Source organism: Pteropus alecto, unplaced genomic scaffold, assembly GCF_000325575.1.
Source record: "Pteropus alecto unplaced genomic scaffold, ASM32557v1 scaffold398, whole genome shotgun sequence".
Taxonomy (NCBI): domain Eukaryota; kingdom Metazoa; phylum Chordata; class Mammalia; order Chiroptera; family Pteropodidae; genus Pteropus; species Pteropus alecto.
In genome coordinates this window covers 4,568,866-4,595,575 of record NW_006442497.1, presented here as the reverse complement: position 1 = coordinate 4,595,575, position 26,710 = coordinate 4,568,866, and the positions used below count along the sequence as shown (strand labels likewise).

Genomic DNA, 26,710 nt, shown 5'->3' with positions numbered 1-26,710 from the left:
AGGAGGCTCTGGTTACCAATGAAACAGGAAAGAAGGCACAGGGTGGGGTGGGGAGTGGAAACAGAGATGGGCTTTCCTGGGGGTAGCTGTGTATTCCTGGAAGGGGCTGAGCGGGCAGAGGCAGGGTGTGGTTCTTGGGGAGGCTGTGAGAGGAGCAGGTGGCTGAAGCGAGAAGGGGTGGGGGTCCTGGGCTGAGGAGACTTATAATCTTTGGTCCCAGCTCTGGGGTCTACCGATTCCTCCAGGGGCTATTTAAAGAGCCCAGGACCCTGTGAGACCCTAGCAGCAAGAGGGAGAGAAGGTGAGATGGAGTGGGGAGGGATGGTGGCCAGGGGCCCACTTGTGAGGAGGTGCAGGGTGTCTTGTCTTTCCTGGGCTGTCTACTCCCAGGCATTCAGGACACCTGGCACCACTGGGCCTCCCTGGAGCCCCCAAACCCTGCTGACTGGAAATTCTCAGAGAATTCAGATGAGCCTGGAGAAGCCCATCCATGTGAGTCTTCAAAAGGTTCATCTAAGCACCAGGGAATCTTCTTGCTTTCCTGGGGGTCCTGAGGATACTGATGGAGCAGGCAAGCAGTGGATCCCCAAGCACTCCTGGCCCGTGCCCTTGCGCCTCTTCAAGCTGCAGACCTTTCGGAGACTCTGCCACATCCTGTGCCCGGTCCTGCCGTGTGCTCTCGAAGCACAGGCCAGATGTGCAAATTCTGCGGCTGTGCCCAGGGCTGAGCAGAGCACAACTTGCTTTTCTTGGAAATCATTGGTGATTTGTTAGAAAAACAGGAAACATTGGGGCTGCTGGTGTACATTTTGACTTTTTTGTTTTTGTTTTTGAACCCCTTTCATCTGTCTCAGCCTCGGGACATTTTTTGGGTATTTCTGCTCTGCCCTGCCCTTCAAGCCTCCTCCTTATCAATCTACCCCCTCCCATGCATCCTCTGTTGTCTCTCTCCCTCTTGCCTCTGCCACCTTCTCTCCCCACCCCAATCACTGCTGTGGTGAGGAGGCAGGTCTGGGGAACCATGGAAACAGGTGTCATATCTTGGTGACATATGTAACTTGGGGCATGTGCTTCTGTGGAGTTGGGCTTCCCTGCACCTGTCATTCTCCCCCCGCCCCGTGCTCCCTACACCTTTATCGCAGTGGTTAGACAGGAAGCAGAGTGGTCTTCAAGCCCCGGGACTTGCGGCAGCTGGGGCAGCTGTCCTGGTGCTGACAAATGGGGATGATATGGCTGGGAAGGGAAATCCTTCATCCCTCTTAGGTCGACTGGAGCTGGAGGGGCCTTCGGAAGTCACTTCATCTATGGAGACACTGAGGCTGAGAGAGGAGGAGAACTCTCTAAGGGCCCCATATTGGATGCCTTGATTAAAGAAGAGGAATGGGAAGGGGGTGAGGAAATCTGATCTAAGCTCTGGCTCTGCCCAGACCATCCATTCCCTAGCTGTCTCAGAAATGCACTAGGCAGGAGGGGGGTGGGGGGAACTGTGTTTATTTTATGCCTTGGGTCTTCAGTAAAGTGTGGAAAGCACTGCTGCTTCTTGATGCTCCTTGGAGAGTTTTTCCTGGTTCTCATCATGTTGGAGGTGAGCATATCCAGTGGTTGGTCTGAGGGTGTAGTCAAGCCTTCTTGCTGTCCATTCCCCACCCTATAATGTGCCAATGCGGAGAGACCCATCTCCCATTTATGGGCAAAGAAATAGATACAGAGAGGTTTCATGGCTTAACCTATTGTTCTCCCCAAGCCAACCCCCACAAGGCAAGAAGGCCAGTGGCTCTCTGCACAAGGAGCTGCTGTGCCCCCGGTCCCCACCCCCATCCCCTTGCTGGGCTGTGCCCTGGGCCTTCATTCAGTGCCTCTGCACCACACCTTCAGCTGGGGCCTCCCCGTCTCCCAGGGGAACCGCTTTAGGGGCTGCCCTTCTGAAGTCATTTGAGAAGTCTGATATGAGAGATGAGAAACTCCCCAAACCTCACAGGGGATTGTTTTAAAAGATATTTAACTGTCTAGAGACAGAGAGGATGTGTAAGACTAAGACCGAGTTGGGTACCAGCATGAGAAACTAAAACACATTTAGGGAGCTTGCCATTAAAGAAGTGGACTTGAGGAATTCTGGATTAGAGAGGGAGAGTGGGCAGGAAGGTGACCCCTCCTCACACCAGGACTCCTGAATATAGTAGACATCTGAAGGCACCAAAAGGCCCTGCAAGGGGTGGGATTTTCCTCCTCTTTCTGATTATGTTCCCATTTCTTTGGATGGCAGAGACTCTCACCAGGGGTTCGTGGCCTTGGATGGGAAACATATGACATCTTTATTTGCATTCACCTCTAACTGAACTTCAGTGTTTCCTTCCATTATGAATGTAGTCAACAAACTATAGTCATATTACTAGCACCTGTGACTTGGTCCAGATGTTTTGTTATCCAGATGTTTTTATATCACTTTGTAGTTGTGCAGGTACCGCAACTGTCATTTATGTTTTTTACTACTTCAAAGTGATAATAGTGATTACACTCATGCTAGATTTTTTTTAATGTGTTAATGAGGAGAGCATATATTAACATTTCACAAATCTGATTATTAAAAAAATTGATAATTCTATATCAGTGTAATTCACTTCCTCTACAGTTCGATGTATTTTATTTCGTGTATTTAAAACTGAATGTTATCCTGGAGAGGGGTCTAAAAACTTCTCCAGATTGCCAAATGAGTCTAGAGCAAAAAAAGTTAGGAATTCCTGCTACTAGAGCAATTAGATAAAAAATTCTAGGTGTTACCTGACAGCTAAGGAGGGCTTTGGTGTTAGGCAGATCCGAGTTGACATCCTTGCTGACATCCAGGCCCTGAAAAAAGTGACTTTAGCTCTCAGAGCCATAGTTTCCTTATGTGTAAATGGGGGTAAAAGGTCTACTCTGAAGGATCATTCCATATGCAAGTACCTGTCTGGTCCGGTGCCTGGCAAGAAGTGGGAACTTCATCATGGATAGTAGCTTGTAGCAGTGGCAGCAGTTTATTTAAGCCCACAAGACTCAAGCAGAATTGTTTTTTATTAAAAGAGGAAACTCAAGGCCAAGTTAATTACTTACTGTCCCTCATGCAGAAGGGAAACCTACTAGGACGATGTCTCTTATCTTTTTCTTTGGCTCTGGGCTGGTAGCCCCCAGGTATCCAATATGAATCTTGGTCCATAAATTGAAGTAGTTAAGAACTAGCCATGGTATTTCCATACGATGAAATATTATTCAGTCATAAAAGTACTGTTACATGCTACAACTTGGGTGAACCTAGATAACATGCTAAGGAAAAAAAAAACTGATGCCAAAGACCACATATTTTAGGATTTCATTTTATATGAAATGTTCAGAATAAGGAAATTTATAGAAACAGAGAAAAGATTAGTGGTTGCTGCATGGTAAGGGGAGGGAGCATGGAGAGTGACTGCTAATTGGGGGGTGATGGAAATGTTCTAGATTTAAGTCATGGTGATTGTTGCACAGCATAGTGAATATGATAAAAATTCCTGGAGCACATACTTTAAAATGGCGAAATTTATATTATAGAATTATATATAAATTTAAAAAGTTAAAAACCACTATCGATTCCATGGACATAACAAAGAAATATTGAAAGCATATCTATGCCCACAAATTTGGTAACTTAGGTGAAATGGACCAATTCTTTGAAAGACACAATCTGTCAAAGCTCATGTAATATATCTGAATCTATTAAAGAAATTTAATCAATTATTAGTAACTTTTCAAAACAGAAAGCACTAGGATCAGATATTTTCACTGGTAAATTTGACCAAACATTTAAGGAACAAATAATACCAATTCTCTACAATATATTCCAGAAAATAGAAGCAGGAGGACACTTCCTAAAACATTCAATGAGGTCTGTGTTACTTTAATACCAAAATCGCCAAAGATATTATAAGAAAGGAAAACTACAAACCAATATCTTTCATGAACATAGATGTAAAAACCCTCAACAAAAGTTTAACAAATTGAATCCAATAATGTATAAAAATAATTATATACCACGACTAAGTGAGATTTATTCCTGGTATGCAGTCTGCTTCAACATTTGAAAGTCAGTTAGTCTAGTCCATTACATCAACAGGATAAAGAAGAAAAATCATATGATCATCAATTGATACAGAAAAAGTATTCGACAGAATCTAACATGCATTCATCATAAAATCTCTCAGCAAGCTAGGAATAGAGGGGAAACTTCCTGAACTAGTTAACGAATATCTACAAAAACCCTACAGCCAATATCATACATATGGTGAGAAACTAGATGGTTTCTCCCTAAAATAGGAACAAGGTAAGGATGTCCCCTCTCATTCCTCTTATTCAACATTGTAATAGAAGTCATAGCTAATGCAATAAGACAAGGAAATAAAAGGATTGGGAAGAAAGAAATGAAACTACCTTTGTTTACAGGTGACATGGTCGTCTATGTAGAAAATCCCAAAGAATTGACAAAAAAACTCCTGGAACTAATAAGCAATAATGGGAAGATTGCAAAGTACAAGATTTATATAAAGAAATCTATTGTTTTCCTATATGCCAGGAATGAGCTATTGGCATTTGAAATTTAAAAAAAAAAAAAATCATTGACATTAGTACCAAAAAAGTTAAATACTTAGGTGTAAATCTAACAAAATATGTGGAAGATCTATATGAAGAATACGTCAAAACTCTGATGAACAAAGTCAAAGAAGATTTAAATAAATGGAAAGATATTCCATGGTCATGGATAGGCAGATTCAGTATTGTTACCATGCCAGTTCTTCCCTTGCTGGATCTATAACAGATTCAATGTCATTCCTCTCAGAATCCCAGAAAATTACTTTGTCTATTGCAACAAACTGATTCTAAAGTTTACATGGAAAGGCAAAAGACCCAGAATAGCCAAAACAATCTTAAAGTAAAAGAATAAAGTTAGAGAAAGGATATTACCTGACTCCAAGATTTACTATAAAGTTACAGTAATACAAACAGTGTGATATAAGTGAGAGAATAGGCAAACAAATCAATGGGACAGAATAGAGAGCTTAGAAATAGACCCACACAAATATAAGCAACTGATCTTTGACAAATTAACAAAGGCAATTCAATCAAGACAGGATAGTTTTGTTTTGTTTTGTTTTAAACAAATGATGCTGGAACAACTGGTATCCATAGCAAAAAGTAAATTGATACACTAACCTTAAACCTTTCACAAAAATGAACTCAAAAATGGATCATAAACCTAAAGGTAAAATGCAAAACTATAAAACTTCTAGAAGATGACAGGAGAAAACCTAGATGTTTTTGGAGATCTTAGATATAACACCAAAAGCATAACCCATGAAAGAATATTTTAATAAGCTGAATTTTGTTAAAATTAAAACTTCTGCTCCATGCAGAACACCATTAAAAGAATGAAAAGAGAAGCCATAGACTGGGAGAAAGTATTTACAAAACATTTATCTGTAAAAGACTTGTATCCAAAACATACGAAGAATTTTTAAAACTTAACAATAAGAAAATAAGTAACCCAATTTTAAAAAGTAGGCAAAAGTTCTGAATCACTCACCACAGAAGATACACAAATGGCAAATAAGCATATTAAGAGATACTCAACATCATATGTCATTAGGGATTGGAAGTTAAAACAACAATGAGATACTGCTATATCTGTATCTATTAAAGAAATTTAATCTATTGTTAGTAACCTTCTAAAACAGAAAGCATCAGGACCAGATGTTTTCACTGGTAAATTTTAGTTTACTTATTAGAATGGCTAAAATCTAAAATACTGACAACTACAAATGCTGATGAGGATGCTGATTCATTGCTGGTAGGCATGCAAAATGGCACAGCTGCTTCAGAAGACAGTCGGCAGTTTCTTAGAAAGCTAAGAAGTCTTGCCCTGTGATCCAGCAATCAATCATGCTTCTAAGTATTTACCCAAATAAATTGAAAACTTTGTTCCACACAAAAACCTGCACATGACTGTTTATAGCAGCTTTATTCATAATTGCCAAAAGTTAGAAGCAACCAAGATGTCCTACAGTAGGTGAATGGGTAAACAAAGCATGGTACATCCATAGAATAGAACATTATTTAGTGATAGAAAGAAATGAGCTATTAAGCCATGAAAAGACATGGATGAGCCTTAAATGTATGTTGCTAAGAGAACAAATCTAGTCTGAAAAATCTACACTATGTGTAATGCCAGCTGTGTGACATTCTAGAAAAGGCAAAATTATAGAGACAGTAAAAAGATCCATGGTTGCCAGCGGGTGGAGAGAAGAGAAGGTATCACAGGGGATTTTTAAGGCGGTGAAACTATTCTGTGTGATACTGTAATGGTGGATACATGATGTTTTGTTTTTGGCAAAACCTGTAGAACTGTACAACACAAAGAGTGAACCCTAATGTAAACTGTGGGCTTTAATTAATACTATTGCATCAATATTAGCTCATCAATTCTAACAAATATACCACACTAATGGAAGATATTAATAATAGGGGAAACTGTGGGTGGGAGAGGCAGGTGGGAGGTGCAGAAGGAGTGTATGGGAACTTTACTTTCTGTTCAGTTTTTCTATAAACCTAAAACTGCTCTAAGAATTACAGAAAAAAAAGGAAAAAAAATTTTTTATCTTCTTACATCAACTGAAATCCACCTCTGAGCCCCATCCGTCCTGCTAGGAGTTGCCTATGAGCTCAGAGTTTTCTACTTTCCTGACACAACCTTCCCCAAAGTGGTTGCTTTATAAGTGTAGGGACAGAGTGAGGGAAGAGAACAATGTACAGAAAGAAATAAATTAGTAGCACCATACGTTGTCCTGTAGTCATACACTGTGGCCTGAGGAACAGCTCCTAGAAAGCATGAGTTCTGACCTGAATCCCTTCCTTTGGCCTCTGGCAGAGGAAATACAGGAGGAAGCCAGTTCTCCCAGTCAACCTGCCCACTCCATGGGTGGCCAAAAATGACTCGTTCAACACCTCCGAGGACTGACTCACTGGGAAGTTACAATAGACGTGATTTCCCCTTGAGGCCTGGGGAATCTCCCCTATTGCTCGTATGGTCATAACATCATGGCCACATATTTGGGTGGGGCTTTTGGTTTGCATAGCACATTTGCACACTCATGTAACTGCCCAGGGAGAATCCGGCGGGGTGCTGTGCTTGACGCTGGGGTTAGAACTGTTTGCATAGTGGACAGTTTATTGTCAAAGCTGAAAATCCAGTAGAGGAAACAGTTACAAAGTAGGCAAAGGGGAAGCAAAGAGGGTGGGTGGGCACCTAACCCAACCTGGAGTCAGGAAGCCTTCCCTGAAAAAGTGACCTTGTAAATGGAAGATGAAAAAAATGTATATTAGGAGCCTCATCCAAAGCAGCAGAAGATGGTGGAAATGTTTCAGGCAGAGGGCACACACGCAGGAAGAGGTTCATGTTGGAGAAGAAAGATAAAGGGATGAGACTGGTCAAGCGGGAAGGGCCCAGACTTCTCGGGGTCATGTAAACTGGTTTAGGGGGTCAGACTTTGTCCTAAGGCATTGGAAAACAATTAGAAAGCTTTAAGTGGCAAGGGGGAATGACAATCAGATGCACTCTTTTGGAGACAACTCTGCGTAGAACAATGTCTATGCTGTGATCCCGTGAACATAAGAAGAAATGCATGTGTGTGGGGATGTATGCAGGCATATAAATGCATTAAAAAGGACTGGAAGGATAAGAGGCCAAATTGAGGTGGAGAATGTGTGTGTTTGAAAAAGGAAAGTGGAACACAGGTAAATGGTCAGAAAAACTTTAAAGATTTATTTTATATACTTAGTATTGCATGACACTTTAAAAAAACATTTGCATTGAGGTATAGTTTATATGTAGCGAAATGCACCAATATATATATATATATATCTCCCATTACTCAGCAAACTGTAAAATTGGTGCATTTGCAATAAACTGTCCACTATGTATATATATATATACACCCATGTAACCTGTACTCTTATCAAGTTTTAGAATATTTCCATCATCCCATAAAGTTCCTTCATGCTCATTCCTGGTCAACTCTCCCTGTACCTCCTAGAGACAACTACCATTGTGGTTTATTTCTCCATAGGTTAGTTTTTGCCTGTTCTAGAACTTCTTGTAAATGAAGTTCCAGCTTCATTTGTATAACATGTTTTTGGTATTCATCTATGTTGTTACATGTATTAGTGGTTTGTTATTTTTTATTCCTTGCATTGCTAAATAGTAATATATTGTATTAATATACCAAATATATTTATTCATTCTCCTGTTGATGGATCAGGTTGTTTCTAGATTGAGGCTATTGTGAATAAAGATGCTATGGACATCATTGCACAAGTCTTTTTGTCAACATGTGTTTTTATTTATTTTGGGTAAAGATGTGGAATTATTGGGTCAAAAGATATTTGCTAACTTTATTAAAATCTCAAACTGATTTTCAAAGCAGTTCCACCAATAATGTATGGTTGCTCCATATCCTCGCCAGCTTGGTATTGTTCATCTTTTTTAATTTTAGCTACTCTAGTGTAGTATAATCTCATTGTGGTTTTAGATCTGCATTTTCCTGATGATTAATGATGATAAGCATATTTTCATGTATTTATTGACTATTTGGATATCTTTTGTGAAGTTCCGATCTTATTCGTCTATTCAATTCTGGGATACAACTCATTTGTCAGATATATGTATTGTGAATATTTTCTCCCAGTCTGTGGTCATTATACAATTTTGTCGTTTCAAAATGTTATATACATGGAAGCATACAGTAGATAATCTTTTGGGATTGGCTTTTTTATTCAGCATAATTTTCTGGAGATTCATCCAAGTTTTTCTACGTATCAATAATTATTTCCTTTTTATTGCTGAATGGTATAGAGATGTACCATTAGTTTAATTTTTCACTGAAGAACATCTGGGTTGTTTCCAGTTTTTGGCTATTCTGAATAAAGCTGCTATAAACATTCATGCACAGGGTTTTGTGTGAACATAAGTTTTCATTTCCAGGAGTGCAATTGCTGGGCCATGTATTTCTGACATATATATTTAGCTATAACTTTAGCTATGTCCCACGAATTTTGATATGTTGTATATTCATTTTCATTCTGTTAAATGTATTTTTGTATTTCCCTTGAGACTTCCTCCTTGGCCCGTTATTTAGCTGTGTGTTTAGTTTCTAAGTGTATGGAGATTTTCTGTTATCTGTTATCGCTTTGTAGTTTGATTCCATTGTGGTTACAGAACTGACTCTGCATGATTTCAAATATTTTAAATGTGTTGAGGTTAGTTTTAGGGCCCAGAATATGGTTTATCTTGGGACATGTTCCATGGATACTTGAATGTGTATTCTGTTGTTGGGCAGAGTGTTCCAGAAATATTGATTAGGTTCAGTTGATTGATGGTACTAGTCAGTTCTTATGTATCCTTGCTGAATTTCTGTATAGTTGTTCTATCAATTATTGAGAGAGAGATTTTGAAGTCTTCAACTGTAATTATGGATTTGTCTATTTCTCTTTTTCGATTTTATCAACTTTTACTTTGCATATTTTGCAACTCAGTCGTTTGGTAAATCACATTTAGGATTACAGTGTCTTCTTGGTAGGTTGACTTTTTAGTTATTATATAATGTACCTCTCTGTCACTGGTAATTTTTCTTGCTTTGACGTCTGCTTTGTCTGATATTAATATAGCCACTTCTGCTTTCTTTTGATTAATATTTACATGATATATCTTTGTACATTTATTACTTTCAACTTTCCTGTATCATTATATTTGGAAGTGAGTCCATTGACGATGGCAGATAGTTGGGTCATATTTTGTAATCTATTACCACTCTGTCTTTTAATTGGTATATTTGGCCCAATTAAAGTTAATGTAATTATTGATATTTTGGAGCTTAAGTGCTATTTTATTATTTGTTTTCTGTTCTTTTCCTTTGCTTTTGTTGTTGCTTCTGTTTTTTCTGCCTTTAAGGATTGCTTGAATATTTTTAAATTCATTTTGATTTCTCTATAATGTTTTTGTACGTATCTTTTGAATAGCTTTTTTAGTGGTTGCTCAAGGCATTGTATTATACCTACATAACTTATCACAGTCTAATGATATCATAAATTTACCAGTTCTAATAAAGCGTGAAAGCCTTACCTCCCTATATGCCCCTTTACCTTTTCTCATTTATAATAAAATTGCCTTAAATATTTACTCTGCATACATTTAGAACCACATCAGATAATGTTATAATTTTTGATTCAGTCATCAAACAATTTAGAAAACTCAAGAAGAGAAGGAAAGTCTATTGTATTTATCTAGATTTTTGCTTGCCATGTTCTTCAATCTTGATGTTTCAAGATATTTTTCCTTTATCATCCTCTTTCTGTTTAGAGAATTTCCTATAGCCCTTCTTTTAGAGTAGGTATACTGTTGACAAATTCTCTTAGTTCCCCCTTCATTCCTGAAGGATATTTTTGCTGGCTACAGGATTCCAAGTTGACAGTGCTTTTCTTTCGGCACTTGAAAAATGTTGTTCTATTCCTTTTGGCCTTTGTGACTCCTGATGAGAAATCTACTGTCATTTGAATTGTTTTTTTTCTCTAAGAAAAGATATTGTTCCTCTCTTGCTGCTTTCAAGATTTTTTTCTTTGTCTTTAGTTTTCAGAAGTCTGACTGTAATGTGTCTTAGTGTGTATTTCTTAGCTTTATTCTACCTAGGATCATATGGCTTCTCGACTCTGTAGTTTTATATATTTTGCCAAATTTGCCTAGTTTTTTGTCATTATTTCTTTGAATACTTTTTAATCTCTACCCTCTCCCACTGGGACTCTGATCACATGAATATTAGACCTTTTCTTATAGTCTCACAGGTTCCTGAGGCTCTGTTCGTTTTTCTTCAATTTATTTTCTCTCTATTGTTCAGACTGGGTAATGTTATTATTTTATATTCAAGTTCATTGATTCTTCTCTCTGTCCCCTCCATTCTAGTGTTGAGCCCATCCACTGAGTTTTTTATTTAAGTTATTATATTTTTCTATTCAAAAATTTCCATTTGAAACTTATTTATCTCTTCTATTTCTTTGCTGAGATTTTTCTAGTTTTTATTCATTTATAAATGTTCATAGAAATATTTATAATTGCTCATTGAAGGATTTCTAATGATGACTGCTTTAAAATCTTTGTTAGATAACTTTAATATCTCATTCTGGTGTTGGCATCTATCGATTGCCTTTTTTCATTCAGTTGGAGATCTCCCTTGGTCTTGAGATGACAAATTATTTTCTATTGAAACCTGGATATTTTGGGTATTATGAGAGTTATGAGGTTCTGGGTCTTATTTAAACCTTCTATTTTAGTTTGCTTTCTCTGACGCTTTTCTGAAAAGGGAAGTAGGGGTGGGGGATACCACCACCTTACTGCTATGTGAAGGTGCAAGTCCAGGTTCTATTCTCAGCTTCCACTGGAATCTGGGAGGTGCTCCTTATTACTGCTGAATGGGGTAAGAATTCCAGCTCCCATTAGGTCTCTACTGATACCTCCTTAGCTGAGAGGTACAGGAGTGCCTCATTACTGTCCATTGATCCCATATCATGGAGAAAATGACTTCATCACCACTGGACAGTAGCGAAAGTCTTGACTCCCTCACTAGGCTTCCTCTGACACTACCCCAGGGTGGGGTGCGGGGGCCTTTATTGTTGGGTGGGACTAGAAGTTCAGGCTCCCCAGAGGTTTCCAGTGACACCACAGGGTGAAGGGGGCTCATTATTGCCAGTGGATATGAAAAGCCTGGCTCCCTATTTGGCTTTCTCAGACACCACCCATGGTTGGGGAGAAGGGTTGGGGCACCTCATTATAACCTGGCTGGAGTGAAATCTAGACTCCCTACTTGGCCTTTGCTAGTGGAGATTGAGCCACAGTTTTTTCTGTAGTGTTTGGCTGGAGTGGAGTGGAGTGGAGTGGAGTGGTTATTGTCCAAAAATGTTTTGTCTTGCTAAACTACCTTTCCTGGTCTTTTGCTAGAGAGAGTAGGCTTTTCTCTGGGTCTTTGTTTTTTTGTTTGCACCCACTAGTGTTTCCAACTTGCTGGCTTTTGAGCTCCAAGTCTGAGATATACAAGCCAAAATAATAATAATAATAATAATAATAATAATAATAATAAATAATTTCACTACCATGTCACTTTTTGCTCCCAAGGTCCGTACCTGCTCTATCTTATTCTTCCCAACTTTCAGAGTCTTTTATGTTAGTTTTTTATATAATGTCCAGGGTTTGTAGTTGTATTTAGTAAGAGGAATAGGAAAAACTACATCTTCTCTACTTTACCAGAACCACTGTTTATTTTTTATGTACCTAACACCTATTATTTGTATGATTAAAAAATAATGCATAAAATTAGTTATTAAAATGTTTGTAGAAAAAAATAAAAAGTATACCTAATCTTGTCTCTCAGAGATAACCACTGTTAACACTTTGGCAAGTAATTATATAGAGTAGTGTCTTTTTAGATGTAGATAGAGATCTTTAAAAAAACATAATTGGAAACATCTTAGGGTCCTTTTGGTCACAATTACCAGAAATGAACTTGTGCTATGTAGAGAAAAAAAAAGAGATTCAGCAAAAGGATACTGGGGCATCTCATAAAACCCAGTTTTAAACAAAACTTCTTAACAGAGTTGCCTCTCTCTCACCTCCCTTTCTCTTCTCAGTCTATTATTCCCGGCCTCTACATGTTCATCTAAGATCACCAAAAACCTCCATGTCTTCAAATGCAATGGCCACTTCTCTGCCCACATTTTATGGATCTCGCAGCAGCGTTCCACACTCCCTCTTTGAAACACTCTTGTTTTGAGTTTCCGTGACATTGCATTCTCCTCTTACTTTATGAGTTGCACCTTATCAGTGTCCTTTTGCTGATTATTCATGTGCCACCTCTTATCATCGGATGCCCCAGGGCTGAGCCCTAGGCTCTTCACTCCCTCATCACACAGTTCATAGCCTCAGTGACCAGTATATTAACCCCCAAATTTAGAGCTGCATCCCAGACCTCTCCATTGGGGTCAAAATGTGATATAACTTGGACTCTTGTTTTCCCTTCTCAAATTGTCCTTTCCCCAAATTCCTCCATCTCAACAAATGTGACCCGCCAATCTTCACTGAAGAAAAAGACAGAAGTTTATCAAATATATGAAAAGGCTGCACACCCTCTTGGGTGCCACACTTTAATCATCCATGATGCACGATCCACCCACCTATAGATATCTTGACCACGCTATAGATCAAAATTTGGGCCTGAACTGAAGTCTAGACTTCCTTAACCCATTTCTTTCTGATTTAGACATAATGTCAACCCCTGACTCTGGCCTGTCAGTATTGATTTTCAGTTTGGATTGTGTGCATATGTCCTCCTTTTTTTCTAGTCTTCATAGGTATATTTGATAAGAAGTTGGGAGAGACTGCCTCAATGCCTGCTGTCCTCATGTCATAGTAAATAGCCCCTTAGAGTCCTAGAGAGTTCTAGACTGGGCTAAATGGGACTCTTGAAATCAGTGTCTGTTTCATAAAAAGTTGTAAATATCTCACTTGGCCAAGTATCAGGAAGTGTGTCTGATTTCAGTTCTGTCCACAAACATTGATGTTTTCTTTTCTTGTTAGAGAAGTTTCTCTTGCACTAATAAACCATATTCATGAATGGGATAGAGAGGGGAAAAGCGAGATTTCTCTTACATAATTGGCCAAGAATTTAAAGAGAAGAGGAGACTAAAGAAGGTGAGAATAATAACCTGCTGTGGATTAACAGAGACAATGGGGCAGTAAATGGTTTCACTCTGGGAGAAGGAAAGATGATGGAGAGAAGAGATAATGGATTTGAACAATCTATGCCTATTTTTTTTCAACCTGTAAAGCTTCTGGAAGTCACAGTGCTCCATAAAATCTTTGCCCAAAACTATGAAATATTCTCGTCTGTCTTACAAACTGAAAATGATTCTGCAGATGGTGATCAGCCTATAATGATTGCAGTTTGTCACAACCACAATCTTTTTCCATATACAGAAGGACCAGAAAACTGCCAATATGTGGCTAATTGCCCTTTCTTGAGTTTTTATGTTTACATTCACTTGTTGCTTTGTTACTGGGCTGGCATTTGATGGCAAACAAGACAGGCTGTACATTTGAAAGGTGGTAGTATTAAACACCCAGGGCCAGGTATCCATGGTTTAGCCTAGGGACTCATAAAATTTGGTTACTGCCTGGAGTTATAACTTGGTAAACTCTTAAAGTCTTTCTCTAGTCCCCTCATCTTTAATATGGGAATAAGAAAGTATCTATCTCATGTGGATTCACTGAATTAATTCATAGAAAACACCTAGAACAGTGCCTGACACATAGTAAGCCCTCAATTAACATTTGCTACTATTATTATAATTATTATATGCAAAGCCAACATCATGCATTCTGTTTTCTTTTTACTACTCTTCTAGATGATTACCTGGGTAGAAGGGAGTCAAGTAGACCTAGGTTCAAGTTCTGTCTAGGCTACTTGCTAGTTGTATGAACTTGGGAAAGTCATTTAGTTACCAGGAGCTGCACTTGCTTATCCATATATGTTTAGTGTTTTATGGGGTTGTTCAGAATCAATATCGTGTGCTCTAAGCCCTAAGCACAGTGTCTGGCATAGTCAGTGCTGCATACGTGTTAGCATCTTTCTCCTTCCCTCCTCCATTTCTCATCTCATTTCTTCTTGGTCTTAACTACATCTTTGTCTTCCTGAGCATTCCTGGGCATTTTCCTTGGTAAAGAAGAGCATGAGCAAAGTCGGGAAGTAGGAAAAGGCTTATCTATGCTCTCTGTAGCGGTTCTCCCATTTTGCACACTTCTACTTCATCCAGCTCCTTCCCTGTTCCCCCACCCCATCCCACGCCAACTCCACCTACCTTTTCATATTTCCTTCCTCTTCTGGCCCTAGAGTCCTTCCTCTGCCCAATATCCCACTGTTGCTGCTGTAATAAACTCATTTGTTAGCTAAATGTCCCTCCAGGAATCTTATATCTTGAAAAATAAGCTAGGATAGAGGAAGTGAGTCACCCTAACCCATGGGGAATGAATCACTGACAATGAGAATTCAGACACTTGTCATGAAAGATGGCTTCCCTGGAAGCCTCAAATTATAACACTGAGACGAAACTGCATGTACTCTTTTGAGTGTCTAGAAAACAGTACAAATGATTTCCTATGAACATGGCATAGGAAAGAACATGGGCTATGGGAGTCAGGCCAACAGGGGTCAGGCACGCTTCCAGCTCAGGCCATAGGAACTATGACTGCAGGAACTCGGGCAAATAAATGGCTCATTCTCCCTGTTCTACAAGAATTGTGGAAAACTAGGATTATATCATGGGGTGATTATGATCCTTAAACTAGATAATCAAGTGAAAATGCCCAGCATAGTACCGTACATAGAATAGCCACTTAGTAATAGCCAGTTTGCCTGCTTCCTCTCTCTCTCCCTTCCTCCCTTCCTTTCTCCTTTCTTCTTTCCTTCCTGTTCTCTGGATAAAAACTTATACACAATTGACATTCCTATGTTATATCAAAAGATGTTAATTCTTTTCTTAAACTCTTTTTTAAAATCGTGGTAAAATACATGACATAAAATGTACCAACTCAACTATTTGTAAATGTACAGTTCAATAGTGTTAAATACATTTACATTGTGCAACCAATCTACAGAGAACTCTTTTCATCTTGGAAAACTGAAAGTCTGTACCCATTAAACAATAACTCTCCATCCCCTTCTCCCACCCAGCCCCCGGCAACCACTATTCTGCCTTCTGTCTCTATGAATTTAACTGCTCTAGGTACCCCATATAAGTGGAACCAAACATTGTTTTCTTTTTTGTGACTGGCTTTTCACTTAACATAATGTCCTCAGTGTTCATCAATGTTGTAGCATGTGTCAGAAATCTCTTCCTTTTTAAGGTCAAATAATATTCCATTGTATGTATATACCCCATTTTATTTATCCATTCATCTGTCAATGGATACTCTGGTTGCTTCTACCTTTTGCTGTATATACCCCATTTTATTTATCCATTCATCTGTCGTTGGAGACTTGGGTTGCTTCTACCTTTTGGCTATTGTAAATAATACTACTGTGAACATGAGTGCACAATATCTGTTCAAGTACCTGATTTCAATTCTTTTGGGTATATACCCAGAAGTGGAATTACTGGATCATATAATAATCCTATTTTTAATTTTTTGAGGAACCTCATACCGTTTTTCATAGTGGCTGCAGCATATTACATTTCTACCAGCAGTGCTCAAAAGTTCCAATTTTTTCACATCCTTGCTAACATTTATCTTCGTTTTGTTTTATTTTTGATAATAGCCATCCTAATGGGTATGAGATTGTATCTCACTGTGGTTTTGATTTGCATTTCCCTAATGATTAGTGATGTTGAGCATCTTTTCATGTGCTTATTGGCCATTCATATATCTTCTTTGGAAAAATGTTTATTCAAGGACTTTGTCCATTTTTAAATTAGATTGTTTATTTTTGTTGTTCTCGAGTTTATAGGAGTTCTTATATATTCTGGATATTAACTCCTTATCAGATATATGATTTGCAAATATGTCCCCTTATTCTGCAGATTGTCTTTTCACTCTTGTTTCCTTTGACACACAGTTTTAAATTTTGATGTAGTCCAAATGATCATTTTTAAGAGTTTTATAGTTTAAGCTCTTTACATTTAGTCTCTGATTCATTTTGAATTAATCCTTCATGTTATTGAATCTTCCTACTTAACAATGGGGTAGGCATTTTCATTTATTTGTTTGCTTTTTTTGTCCCTCAGAAGTTTTATTTCATTGAAATCTTGCACATTTTTAAAGCTTATTTTCTCTTATTTGTTCTTTTTGTTACTATTATATGTGGGATCTTTTTCTAACACAATTTCTGTTTTTTATTTGTATAATTGAACGACATCAATTTCTATTCTAATTTGTACCCAATCACCTTACTTAATTCTATTTTTTGCTATAGCCACTTTTCAGTTGATTATTTTGGGTTTACATAAATATATTGAGGGTGAAAAAAATGAATTATGCCAATTTTATATTTGGCAAAGCTATAATTCATACTGAGCCTCAGTGAATGACATATGACACATAAAGTCTTAGAAAGTGCCTCACCCACACACTCATCCTGAAGTTACTCGAAATACCTGAGCTGAGCAAGAAATGAATTACAATAAAGAACTTGTAAACAGGGACGGCATGGTACGAAACAAACAAAACAGCAATGAAATAACTCAAACTTAAAGCCCCTGTCCAAAAACAAACAAACAATTGCTGTTATCATAGTTATTCTACTTACTATGAATGTCAAAAATAATTATATAAAGAATTGTGATGTAGTGTAAAGATATTTAATAAAATCTGGACCTGTATTTAAAAAAAAATTGTAATGTTACGACATTAAGATTAAAAGAGAAGCTAAAATCATAGACTCAGAAATAATTTTTAATATTGTTTAGGAATTCTAGATCCAGATCTTTGCTAATAAAATTTTAAATCTTGATTAAAATGAATGATATTGTCAAAACTTAAATTCACAAAATCAACACATGAAGAAATTGAATACCTAAAGAGCCCCAAAACTCCAGAAGAAATTTGAAAAAGGATTCCAAAAATAACCTTGAGGAGAGGCACTCACTGCTTGGCAGCAGAGGCTGATTCTCACCTAAGCGAGAGGTACTGTGACTATGAGGTTCGAGGCTCAGATTCTAGTTATAAATTTGACACTTCCTAACCTAGGCAAGTCCCTCCACTGCCCAGAGCCTCCATCTTTTCATCTGTAGAATGGGAGAGTTGCACTAGATGATCTCTAAGGTGCCCTCCTCATCTTACAGTCCAGTGTATGTATATGTGCATTTGTAAAATAGAAAATATTTCCAAGCCTCATTGTGCATCAGAATCATCCAGGGAGTGTTTTATTTCTTGGCCCAATCTCAAAGGCATCTAGATTTGGGCAGCAGAATTGTGTACGTTAAGAAAGTACCCTGATAGTTAATAGATAGCATTTATTGAACGTTTATTATGTGCCAGGCACTATTCTAAACATTTTCCATATATTAACTCATTCTGCTCAACCTTGAGCTCTTGCAGACCCCAAGGACACACCTAGCATGTTCGGTCCTTTTAGGTGACACCAAAACAGTGACAGACACAAATACAAACTGGGCATCAACATTGTATGGTACCATTTGGTCGTAGGTGTCATCAAGATGTTCCAGAATGTATTCATTATTAAGTTTTTCTAGATTGCCATCAAAATGTAAAACAACATAACCATTCTCATAGAGAGCCCTCAGAAACCCTCCAGAAACCCCAGAGATTCTCAGCCCCAGTTAGGGGATTTTAAGGCAGCCAGACCTGCATGGTCCACTCACCAGTAATTAGGAACAGTGACTATACATGAAATAGCAACTTGTTTAAACAAGTTCATGAAGGGCAGCAAGACATTGGATAACTGAGAGAGATATATAAAGGATATGTAAGAGTACGTAACTGTATAAAGGGTCATAGAGCCATGTATGCCCTCCACCCAGCTTCCCCTAATGTTCACAACTTACATTACATGGTGCTGTTATCAAAACCTGGTATAATACTGTTACCTAAACTACAGACCTTATTTGGATGTTAGTTGTTTCCCCTGCCATTTTCCCTTTCAGTTCCAGAATTCAGCCCAGGATCTCACATTGCATTTAGGTTTTATGTCTCCTAAGTATCCTCCAATCTGTGACAGTTCCTCAGCTTTTCCTTATCTTTTATGACCTTGACATTTTGGTGAGTATTGGTCAGTTAGAATTTCTCTCAAATGGATTTTAAATAATGTTTTCTCATAGTTATGCATTTTTGGAAGCATCTCACAAAAGTTATGTCATATCCCTCTCGGTGCATCATATTAGGGGATACATGATGTTGATATGTCTTATTATTGGTGATATTAATTTTGATCATGAGGTTAAGGTGGTGCTGGGTTTCTCCACTCTAAAGTTATTATTTTCTCCTTTGTAATTGATCAATTTCTTGGGGTGGGATACTCCGAGGCTATGCAAATATCCTGTTTCCTCTCAGATTTTCACCCACAGATTTTAGCATCCATCAATGGCTTTGCCTGCAGAATTATTACCATTGTGTTTGCCTAATGGCGATTTTGTATTTCTCTCATTCTTCCCACATTTATTAATTGAAATTCTTTTGTAAAAGAGACCTGTTTTTCACCTCTATTTATTTTTAATTTTATTATTTATAACAATAGTGTAACTCATGGGTATTTATTTCAACCTATGAATTATAATTCAACCCTTTTGTTATGTAGTTTTTCAAGTTATCCTGGCTTTGGCCATTAATAGCTCCTTCAAGCTAGCTGCCATGTCCTTTTGACATTCCTTATCCTTTTGCAAGTATTGATTTATTTTCTGCAATACGAGATGCTCCAGGTTTATCTTATATATTTTCTGCCCCAGTCCTAGAATCAGCCATTGGTTCCTTTGACTGGAGAGTGGTATTTAGAAACCAAGATCTGGGCATTAAGTGTGCTCATACCTTCTGGGATGTTGTTTCTAGGCTCTCTCAGTAGACAGCTAGAAAATATACGTGTGCATATTAATCCAAGCATATACACATTTTTATTACTTATATATGTTCATATTGATTTCTCCAATTCCAGTCTAACACGATAAGGTTGGTTCATTCTAGACCTCCCTCTTTTCCTTATTTGTAACTTCTTTCTCTAACAATGAGAAATCGGCTCTTGTTATCTATGTATATTTACTTATTTGTTCAATCCTAGCATACATATAATGAAGTTTCAGGATGTTTAACCCATATCCCTATGAAAAACAGGTATAATAACTAAAAAAAACAATATTCGTCTATAGTTCTTTTTGTCTTTAGCCTAATAGTATTCAGTCAAAATGCTATTTTCCAAATTTACTCAGGTTACTTCTTTCACTTTCTGTCACTTTCAATGTGGTTATGTTAATCATTTATAATACAGTTAGGTTAATTTGTTATTGTTTGTATTTCATTTTTGCCCTCCCCCCTTAACATCCTGTTTTATTTGAGTTATTTATTTAGTTTGGGATCTGTAAAATATTGCTATGGTTCTAAGAGTCGAAATGATACATAAAGGAATTCCCAGAGAAGTGTTGCCCCTTCTGATCCCAGCCCCCATATCGCTCCTCTCTGCTTTCAACCCCTTTCTCATCCCAATCTATTTAGTTTCTGATGCCTCCTTCCTGTATTGGAAGGGAGAATTTTTAAAATTAGGTCACAGTCATGAGGAGCTGAATGGGGGCAGGAAGGGAGGTTAAGCCACAAGGGACAAGAGAAAGGGGGAGAGGAAAGACTGACCTAGGACTGAAGCAAGTGGGGTCAGCACAAAACCACCTGCCTTGGTGTCTCTCTTATTTCTACCTGTGGGACTAAGGCTTCAGTGCATAGTCCTAGAACATTCTAGAACACCAAGGAAGCACCGTGGGGTGCCTGCCAGAGCCTGGAGGCCCATGCTTCTCTCTCTGTGAGATTTGGCCCTTCCAATTCTGCCATTCTGCACTATTTGAGAAGTCCCCTAATAAAAGAAGCCCTCCTCCCTGCCTCCCATGGGGCTGTCTCAGGAAGTGGGCCCCAGGCCGATCTTGGCCCTCTGACTAATCCTGCATGTTATGGAAGACGACCCGTTCTGTATCATGGGGTCATGTCAACATGTGAAGAGGAGGTCTCCCTCGGCCCATTTCTCCAAATTGTTATATTCAGTGTCCCCAGTAAAGACTCATCCTTCCTGGGTCAGAAGAGGAACTTGGAGGTGGAGGCAAGCCCCGTTTTCGAGTTTCAGCACTGTCGCACGGTGGATGGGGGTGGGCATTCCCATTCCCAGCGGCCAATGGCATTTCACAACAGGAACTCTTCTGGGCAAGGTGGTGAGGGGTGCTGGAAATGGGGTGCTGGGAGAAGCCAAGCCTTGCTTGCCAAGCCTTTGAAAAAGGCATCATCCCTAGAGAGAGAGAGGGATGCTACCTTTTTTCCCCTTCATCTCCATCCCAAAGCCAATGGAGTTCTGCTGACAAATCACAAGAAACGGCTGATGACTGACTCATCAAACGGAAATGAGCGTGCCATAGGACTAGGCAGTGAGCTGGGTCAACCCCCAGGGTGGCTCATATGAGGATCCCCAGCTGGGCCTCCACTTCCCTCAGCTGCCAGGGTCCTGTCTCTCAGAGAAGCCGGGGGCAAGTTCTAGATGGCCTCAGGATGCCAGGGAAGCTGGCACGCCAGGAAATCTGTCCAGTGCCCATCCGTGGAGAAGGCCGTAATTGCCTCAAGTGAACAACCAGTGACACTGGGACCAGGAGATGGGTAAGTCACAGGGGCCCAGAGAAGGGAAGAAGCATGAACCAGCAGGCATTGGAGGTGTGTGGGAGCAGTCTTTAGCCTCTGTGGAGGACACTGTGTTCTGACCCATAAGGACGGGGGTGAGGCAGAAGGGGTGTTGGCTGAGACTGTTCATTTGCATCTTGCACATTTGTATCAGTTACTGTGGGACATAATAGGGCAGGGTGACTCATTCCTACCTCATTGCACAACAGACTTGTCCATTGCCGTGGGGGCGGAGTGGGTATTTAAACCCAATTCCCACGGTAAAGCCCTTGTTCCAGACTAGAGACAACTGGGCCCCATAGGCCACCATGGTCATTGCCCAATTTAGCCAGGAGTGCCACTTCTGTGACCCGTGGACCTATCGCAGGACTGTGGGCAGCTGTGAAGACAGACGTGGTGGCCTCAAGATTCCGAGGAGTTGGGAGTCTGGGTCTCTTAAAGCAAGATCATGTTATATAGTTAACTGAGCCTTCACTTGAGGGGTAGAAGCATGAACTGATTTTATTTTCTTCCAGTAACTGCATTTGATGGTGCCAAGGGGCAGTGTGTGGTAGTGGTCAAGAGCCAGACTCCCTGGCTTCATATCCTGGCTTTGCCACCTCCTAGCTGTGTGACCTGAGACCAGTTGTTTCACTTCTCTGTGCCACAAATTTCCCAGTCTCTTCATCCAACTCCCTAGAGCTTCCCCCAAAGGTGGTCCAACCTGCATCAGATTCTTACTGCTAAACCTTTCCTCACCTGCCAGGAGCCCTCCAGGGTGAAGTATCAACAAAACGGCTCCAGTCCAGCTTTTGTTCCTAGTGTCTACCGCCTGCCTCGCCTCCCCCATACACACACACAAGAGCTCACATCTTTGCTTTGCCCAGCAGTGGGCCTGCAAGCTGCCCCTCCACTCCTCCTCCCAGCCCTGCCATGTCTCATGGGGAACACAGAAGGAAGCGTGCTGGCTGTGTAGAGGGAGAACTGAGAACAAAATGGCAGCATCCCCACCCGACAGTCTGAATGAGGGATTCTCTGAAAGCCCCTGTGCCCTTGGTGGACAACCCCTCCTCTCTTCCCAGTGTTCTTGTACTGACTGGGGCAGGTGGGCAGCTGTGTTGGTTCTGGAGCGACACCTCCCAGCAAGATCCCCAGTGTTGTTGCTAGTCCCCATTCCTTACAGCTCACTGTGACTCTCAGAACTTTAGCATGCAGGTCATTTTGCCCTTTGAGTTGGGCCTTGTCTGCAGTTTCAGAATACAGAAGTCTTACTTGACATCCTTGTCTGCGGTGCCCATGTTGACCCCGCCCCAGGTTAGCCCCACCCTGCCTGCCCCTCCTCCTCTCTGGGTCTCAGATGCCCCTTCTGTGAAATGAAGGACTTACAGGGGGCTGACCTTTGAGCTGCCTCCAAGAACCTGCCCTGGGGCTGAAAGGAAGAGATCAGCCTGTGGGGACAAAAGCCTTTGGTGACATCTGGGCCAGCCAGTCATGTCCCAAACTCATCCATTTGAAAGTGCCTTGTCTTCCAACTCTTCCAGCAGGTGCCATTAGTTCTGAGCCTGAGAAGGACCAGGCTTGAGAGGGTCTTGTATTTGGGCTGCCACTGAAGGTAGAAGGGTGAGTTCTCACCACAAGTGTTCATTCCTAGGGACACACATCCATGCCGGCTACCGGCACAATTCAGGTGAGGGAGGAGCCAAAAAGCCTGAAATCCGCCCAACCTGGCTCAGGGTCAGTGGACTCACGGCCTGGACTACCTGTGGAGGAGTCAGCAGACAAAAAGCCCCAAGGCAACTGTGAAAGTTGCCCTGGAAGGTCCCAAGGACATCTTTGGGCATCCAGGCACTACTAGTGGAAACACCCAAGGTCCATGGTCCGGAGAGTTTTTCTGAACTTAATCTGCTACCTCAGCAACTAGAAGGTGTGGAACATGGAAGGCTAGTGTGTGCTCCAGGGTTGCAGTTACTGGCAGGCTCATTCCTGCACTCAGACTTTTGCACATGTCTCTTCTTTCTGGAATGTTTTCCCCCTAACTTCACTTTTGGCTTCCTCATTTAGCGGAAATATCCCTTCTGAGAGGCTTTCCTGACATCCAACAACCTAGAGTGGGCTCCTGTTTTGGCCCCTCCCGGCACCATCTCTTTCTTCATAGCATGATCACCTGCAGTGACGACCTCTTTTTTTTCTGTCTATTAAGTTGTTTAGTGTCTCTGTCTCTCACCAAGTAGCTTGCCTGCTTTATTCGCTGCTGTGTCGCTAGTGCTTGACACATAGTAGATGGTCAGTAAATATATGAAAACACAAATGCATGCATTCTGCTTCCTGTGTGCCCACCCCTACACCATCCCAGGGACATCACCGAAGTCATGTGATGCTGGACAGCTCACAAAGGGCTTATGTTTCCCTGGGCTCATGTTTCCTCCCAGGTCGGGGGAGGAGGAAGATTTGCCTACTGGGCTGTCTGTAAGATGAATGCCCCAGCCATGCAGCTGGGCTCAGGTTAGGATTTTGTAGCTCTTTGCATGTTGTTTACATGGCTTAGCTCTAAGCTCTGTGTTTCTGCTTGTGGTTTCCTGGTCTGTCCCCAGTTCCACAGAGCTGGACCACTACTTCCTCAGCTTCCCTCTATGACCTGGCCTAATTGGTGAGCAACAGGGTCTTCCTGGAAGGGTGAATGCAGTGAAATTCCTGAAGGAAAGAATGGTGTGGCAAAGACTGTGGCGTGATAGCTTTTTTGCCTTGAAAACTTTCTCAACACATCCACTATGGCATTTAATCTTCACAGCAGCCTTTTAGGGTTGGTACTCTCTTCATCCCATTTTACAGATAAGTAAACTGAGGTTCATAAAAGTTTAAAAATTGGTCCAAAGGCACATGACTAGCAAATATCTGAGTCAAGATCTAAGTCCAAGTCTGTGGATACCAGAGGCCAGGCTTATTCACTGCGCTAAATGACCTGTCATGGCTTCCCAAGGGACCCAGGGGTCCTCACACATTGCTAAGAAGCTAGGCTGACCTGCTGGGGGCTCTCGGTAGAACAAGATAGGGGTGCCAAGTGGGGGTCTTTGGGAAACTGATAACACTGCCAAGACTCAGAGAAAGCAAAGGAAAATGGCAACAGTGGAGGTGAGGGCACTAAAAGAACAGGTGCCTGTGGCCTGGGCACCCAAGCAGAGGGTGGGGTGGGGTGAGGGTGGGGGGATGTATGAAGGCAGTTCCCACCAGACCTTAGAGTTGGAGCACTCAGTGCACTGAGGGAGATCTCTGTGCTCTTTTCATCAGGAACAGACTCCTTATCCATCTCTGGAGGGTGGGGGGCGGGGGGAATGCAGGCCTGGAAATTCAGAAAAAGTCCCCCAAGTAATTTTGATTTTTCCCTTGGTGTCCTCCTGCCCAGCCTACTGAGGTCTGGCCACTTTCCGGGCACTCCCTAGGCTCTTGGAGACACTTGCCACTGCCAGGTGGGACAGGCGCCTCTCCATTCCTGTCCTTGACCCCTCACTTCCTATAGCATTGAGCTGATGGGCTGCAGGAGGGCCCCTTCCTGCCATTCAGAGCAGCACCTCCAGGAGCCATTCCAGCCCTGAAGGCAGCTGTAAGCCCCCTCATTCTGCATTCATGGCGCTCAAGCTATAACAAGGTTGATGGCACCGGGCCGTGAGTGCCCATTGTCTGTGCCATCTGCCCTGCTAGTCAATGTGCAACTCAGACATGGGAGTCTCTAGGCTGACTGGTGTTTGTCCCCCATGCAGGCAATGACTCAAGATGCAGCCAGGAGCCACAACATGCACAGAAGACCGCATCCGGCATGCTCTGGAGCGCTGCTTGCACGGGCTCAGCCTCAACCGCCGTTCCACCTCCTGGTCAGGTAGGTCCGAGGAAGCTGAGGAGGTGCTCTTAGGGCCCAAAGAAGCCTCAGGCATTGCTGTGAGCACTGGACCAGGCATAGAAGCTGGCAGATTCTGATTCCAACTGTGTGTGACTTGAGCAAACCCTGGACCTTACCTGGGCAGGTGCTCAGCACAGGTGCCCTTGGTATGTTGCAGTTTCTTCTTTCTTCCATGCTGTCTTCCTCATACTCCTCAGGGCTGTATCTTGCTTCCTTAGCACGTGCTAGAAGCATAGCAGTTATTGAACCTGCTTAGGGATACCACAACTGCTGATTCCAGAAGAGCACCTGGGAATTCATAAACGGCTTTCCTCAGAATTCTGTTTACTTGATTTTTAGTTCATTCCACAGCCCCATCCTTCTCTTCCCCATAGAACAAGGAACAGTCCTAGCAGAGCTTCAGGGAGCAAGAGGCCTCCATGCTCCATGTTCCTCAGGACTGAGAAATGGAGGGTATCTGCAGTCTGGGGCACTTGTTTGTGTCCCTGAAGGCTGGTGCCTAATTGTAATAATTCTTTATATTTGTAAAGATTTTTCACATCCTGTATCTCATTTGCCTCCCGAACTACCCCATGAGATAGACACCTTCTGCTCCTTGAATGTATGTGGTTCCTTTCCATCTCAGGATCTTTGCATTCTGCTGCTAGGAACTCTCCCCTCAGAACTGCACACAGCTGGCCCTTCCTCATCCAGGTCTCAGCTCAAATGTCACCTCCTCTGAGAGGCTTTCCTTGGCTTTCAGATTAAACAGATCTGAAACTGTCTCTCACTGGCTATTAAACTTGTACAAGACACTTAACCTCTCAGGACCTCACCTGCCTTGTCTATAAAATGAGAATAATAACTACAGGAACCACCTTCCTTAAGGGAGGATGGGAGACTCATGGGGGTAATGTATGCAAAGGACTAGCACACAGTAGGTCATTTATAAATGGTAGTTGTTTTTTTTTTTAATTGCTTCCTATCCAGAGTTTGATGGAGCCTAAGCTGATGGAATCGAGGGGGCCATCATTAAGTAAAAGAATATCTGTAAAATATTCTTTTTGTATCTGTAAAAGTCAGATCCAAAAATATCTGACTTTTGCAAATTTTACAAAAACTTATGACCATATGAACACACTGCTGGGATCCTCAGGACTTTGGAAGGAGCCTATACACATGAGGGGGCCTGGAACTTAAGCTCCATGAAACTCATCGTCAAGCCACTTCCACCTCTACTGTTTTCACTCCCCACTACACAGACACACAGACACACACACACACACACAGAGGCCTCCATGACCGCTTCTTTAAATATTAGGGGTTTATACTTGCTGACTCCAGGGAAACAGAGATTGACAAAATAAGAAAGTTTCGGGGAAGTTACAGATGAC

The 26,710-nt window shown here is 41.0% G+C and overlaps 1 protein-coding gene across 5 annotated transcripts in view; it reads left to right on the top strand.

Annotated features, from left to right (window-relative positions):
* The window catches only part of PIK3R5 (phosphoinositide-3-kinase regulatory subunit 5), a 69,948-nt gene that overhangs the window by 17,823 nt on the left and 25,415 nt on the right, over window positions 1–26,710 (top strand). For 4 of the 5 annotated variants that reach the window (XM_006922382.3, XM_006922381.3, XM_006922379.3 and 1 more), the window contains exon 2: window positions 25,201–25,316. In XM_006922382.3, the coding sequence (XP_006922444.1) occupies window positions 25,214–25,316 (103 nt within the window). In that variant the 5' untranslated portion in view covers window positions 25,201–25,213. Of the gene's footprint in view, window positions 1–21,135; window positions 21,446–25,200; window positions 25,317–26,710 lie in introns of all 5 variants that reach the window. The other variant, XM_015597461.2, reaches the window with a different exon arrangement.